Source organism: Zootoca vivipara, chromosome 2, assembly GCF_965207765.1.
Source record: "Zootoca vivipara chromosome 2, rZooViv2.hap1.1, whole genome shotgun sequence".
Taxonomy (NCBI): Eukaryota; Metazoa; Chordata; class Lepidosauria; order Squamata; family Lacertidae; genus Zootoca; species Zootoca vivipara.
The window spans coordinates 58,413,540-58,417,945 of record NC_142584.1 but is presented as its reverse complement, the minus strand read 5'-3'; the positions used below and the strand labels follow the sequence as shown (position 1 = coordinate 58,417,945).

General features: G+C 43.5%; 1 protein-coding gene across 1 annotated transcript; it reads right to left on the bottom strand.

Moving 5' to 3' along the window:
• Nucleotides 1-992: 992 nt before the first annotated feature.
• On the bottom strand, nt 993-3,638 carry LOC118080394 (uncharacterized). Its single transcript, XM_035105599.3, has 2 exons — nt 3,106-3,638; nt 993-2,133 (listed from the first exon to the last, which is right to left on the bottom strand). The coding sequence occupies exons 1-2, from the start codon at nt 3,423-3,425 to the stop codon at nt 1,896-1,898; spliced, it is 558 nt and encodes a 185-aa protein (XP_034961490.2). The 5' UTR covers nt 3,426-3,638; the 3' UTR covers nt 993-1,895.
• Between the last annotated feature and the right edge of the window lie 768 nt (nt 3,639-4,406).

The following is a 4,406-nucleotide window of genomic DNA, read 5'->3' as shown; positions in this document are numbered from 1 at the left end:
CTTTTGTCTTTATTTCCATATTATAATTATTCTAAGCTAGGGCTGTCCAACTGATTGACTGTGATCGACAGGTCGATCACCAGGTGTTAGTGGTCAATTGCGGGCTCAAAGAACATCTGCCCCCGCCCCCTTGTTTATTGGCTCTCAATTGCAAAAATGGAAGATGGACAGTGCAGTTTATTGTTTGCTGAGCAATCATCCGGTGAGTGAATTTTGCCTGCCCTCCTAAAAAAAGCTCAACAACTTTGGGTCCGTCCCCCCCCCCAAAAAACCCTGGGTAGATCACTGCCAGTTTTTTTATTCTGGAAGTAGATCACAGTCTCTTGGGAGTTGGACGTCCCTGTTCTAAGGAATGGGAGATGGTGAGATAAGAGGATCTGCCTTCTCTTTCAGTATACATTTCTAAATGATTGCCACACAGATTGGTGAATGGGTCTTCATTCTCTTTATCCATGTTGCCCATCATTACAGTAACACAGATAGCAGACTATACCCCATGATATGGGATTGTCCCCTGGAAAGAAAGAAAAAAGACCTCCAAAATTTAAAATCTCAAGAATTTAAACTCTCAAAGGATTGTTTTTTAATTAAAAGTAGAAAGTTATATTGAGAAGCATTCAGGGTTAAAAAACTGTCTGTAATAAAGCATTTTGACCATGCATCTGAAACTCTCTAGGGCTGGTGCATGTCTTAACTTCCTGGGGGAAGGAGTGCCATAGAGTTGGACCCTTGAAAGCGTAACTCTTTGACATGAGTCATGCTTCTGGCCCATAGTGATGCTCTCCTGGATGACCTCAGTGATTAACTTGGGATGCATAGGGTAAGGAGATCCCTAAGGCAGGCATGGCCAAACTTGGCCCTCCAGATTTTTTGGGACTACAACTCCCATCATCCCTAGCTAACAGAACCAGTGGTCAGGGATGATGGGAACTGTAGTCCCAAAACATCTGGAGGGCCAAGTTTGGCCATGCCTTCCCTAAGGTATTGTGGGCCTAAGTTATTCAGGGCTTTGAACATGCGTACAAGAACTGTGAGCCTGCAAATGGAAATCCAACGCACGTCTCTTAGTAATTGGGGCTTGATTGTTACCGAAGCATGAACTACAGTGTTCACGTTACCCCTATCCAGGAATGGCTGTAGCTGACATACCAGCTGAAGCTGATAAAAGGCACTTCTAGCCACAGAGGACACCTGAGATTTAAGTCACAATGGTGGTTCAAGCAGCATACTATGTACCTGCTCCTTCAGAGGGAGTGCAACCCCATCCAGGGCAGGTAATTGGGCCTGCATCCCAGATCAAAGAACTACCTACCCCAAAGTCCTCTTTCTTCCCATAGTTCAGACTCAGCCCATCACTGCATCCAGGCACTAGTCCCAGTCTTTCACTGCTGCTCCTAAATCACATGCAATGGAGAAACCGAGCTGAGTATCGTCAGCATATGAACGGCACCTTGTTCCAAAACTCCCAATGACTGCTCTCATTGGCTTCATTTAGTGTTGAATAGCACTGGGGATAAAAGAGTGCCTTGTGGGATCCCATAGCATAACTGCCATGGGCCCGAGGAACATTTTATCAGTGCTACTTTCTGGGCACAACGCTGAAACTAGAACCAATGCCCCCATATTCATGCCACGGAGCCAATCCAGCAGCCTGCCATGGTCAATGGTATCATAGTGTGTAACCCTGAATTCTGCATTAACTGTTTGAATTAAGCATTGCACAACATACTTTACAACATATAGAAGTATTTTAAAATATAAGCAAGAAGAATCTTATATAATCATGGTATGTTATATTCCTCTGAAAAGTCCAGGATTTCCACCTTTTACATTTGGAAGTAGTAAGAAAATGGGAGTGGCGGCAGAGGGGAGCCAGAATCAAGGCCAGTCACTCCCTATAAGTTCTGACCAATCTGCTCTGGTATCTTTCCTTCATGTGTTAATTCTCCAAAAGTATCAAAAAACTCTTCCATTTCCCTCTGAAGTGCTTCATTCCTTCTCTCCGCATCTTTGTGCGCCCTCTCTGTGTTGCGCATTTTCATTTCCACCAAGCAATGCCACTTCCGTTGCCAACCCAGTTTCGAATGCAGATCTTTAATCTCTAACTGCAATTCTTTGTTCCTTTGCTCCAGGCTGTTGGCATAAACAGACAGTGTCATTTAGCATTTTGCAGTCCACCTTTCTCCTGGCGGTCTTTTGACCTAGTGATTTTTAAAGCCTAGCACTTTTCAAGAGCTTCATTCTTGGCCCTATAAATAAGACACAATTCAAAGAAGGATACTGTTGCTTTTCTCACATGACCTGATACAAAATTATTATAACCATCACATCTATGACCAGATCAATCTCTGTATCTATTATGCCTGCTGCTGTTTGGAATCACAATCTTCACACATTCATCACTTACAGAACCACACTGACTACAGGGGGCCGGTGGAGGGCAGGGGAATGGAAATTATCCCCAGGAGTCCAAGACTCATTGCAAGATGCAGTAGGATTGTTGTAAATAAAGAGGGAGGGTGAAAAGTACACACACCTATCTTTTTGCTATTGAAAACCACCACCACCCAACAAACGTGCATTCAGAAAGCCACCCAGTACGTGCCAGTCATATTTTTCTGTTGGCCTTTCTGGAAGAAAATACTGTTCTGGCAAAGCACAGACATGTTCATTACTCCTTTAAAGGTCATAGCCATTTAGCAACTTTGGAATACAAGATTTCCCTTCTTTTGGATACATATTGGACACAATTATGTCTGGTTGCGCTTCAATAGAGTAACTTTGAGATACAAGTTGACAGCTGGGCAGAGATACAATTTGACAGGCTGAGTGATATCTGGCAGAGCGGCAAAAGACTCCTGTTTAAAAAGAGGTTTGGAAATACAGGGATTAATACTCTTAACCCTGGAACTTGGAGGCACAAACCGAAGCTAGCAGGTGAACCTCTCTACCTATTTCGGGGGAGAAAACTCCCAGAAAGGGAAGAGAACCTGGAACAGCTAGAGTTGGGTTGGATTAAAAGTGCTTGCTGAAGACCAGGGATTTTATTGCCCCTGAGAAACCCAAAGGAAAATGCATTAGAAATTTCAGGGACGGAGCTCTTACCTTGAAATCTTAGTTTCATACTCTGCCTTCTGCCTGGCCATCTGCTGCTTTAGAGTGACAAAGTGGTCCTGCCAGGAACTCTGACTTGTTGAGCTGTCATTGCTCGAGTGGGGATATTCGCTACAGTTGCTCATTTGGACTTCGTCCAAGCTGTCTCGAAGCCCCGAAATATTTGATGTGCCCTCGTTAGTTTCTGCAAAATCTTCTGTGCCCTTGGGTCTGCTAAAAAGCCTTGAAACTAGATTTTCTTTAAGCATCATGTCATCTGGGCAGTTCTTCCAAGAGACCTCGGCAATATTGTTTATATCCTTTAGGCTCATCAGACAAGGGCATTCGGCTCAGTTCTAGGTAAGAAGCAGTTTTGATTTTGTCCCTGTTCTTCTTTCACCCTGGACTGTGAGACTTCTCATCCTAGCTGCAGCTGTCCGAAGCTTCTCAAATGCTTGGAAATAATCCACTTTATTGGAGCCTGGGTCTTGTTTCAGCTCCAGAGCCTGTTCTTGATTTGGAATGGGAAACGCCTCAAGTTGCCGTGCTTCACATGTCCTCTTGCAGTGAGGGCTTGTTTCTGTCTGGCAGAGACAGTGCCCTTTTATTGCCCTCTTTTCTTTTGCCCTATGCAGTTTGATTGACGTGGGTGCATAGAACATTGACTTGCCCACGCATTGCTACTTGCTCCCTTCTGTTTAAATTTCTCCAGAACTGGCAGCAGAGGGGAAACAAAACTTGGATTGCCTTCATGCAAGTACAAGGTCTTCTATGTCTTTTGTGAAGACAATAGAAGAAGTGTTTTAAATCTGATTTTGGATTTACTGGTGTCACAAGGGAGCTGAGGGAATGAAAAACAGCTTCTGCTTGGCGGTGCATCTCACTGTACTTCTAAGGTGAACTTCTTGGCCTTTTGGCTAAGATCAAGTGTAGTAACATCGTAAGTTGAAAACCAGAAAACAGTTTACATATACAGATAAAATACTTCAATGTGTACTTGCTGGTGCATAAGAATGAACCTTTCTGTAACAGTCATGTACCTGCCTCCTAGGAAATTTTGCTGACCTTCTCAAAGGAGGGGACCCGTGTATTTCCTTGCAAATGAAGAATGAAATGAGCAATGCAGCAAATTCTCTACAACTCCTTCCTCTTCATTGGAGTTATCCAAGTTTGTAAATGCATCTGGTGACCAGAAAAAGTGCCAAATTAAAAAAAGTGACCAGAAAAAGTGCCTTTACTATTTCAAGAGGACTTTTATATGTAACCTTCAAGTGATGGGTAGGGCATACTGTATATACAGTGTATCAAGAGCA

Excerpts from the sequence above, each read along its gene's own strand:
- LOC118080394 (XM_035105599.3), bottom strand. The coding sequence starts at position 3,425 with ATGAGCCTAAAGGATATAAACAATATTGCCGAGGTCTCTTGGAAGAAC. Across the intron at positions 2,134-3,105 it reads TATGAAACTAAGATTTCAAG|CCTGGAGCAAAGGAACAAAG; the intron begins GTAAGAGCTCCG and ends TTATGCCAACAG.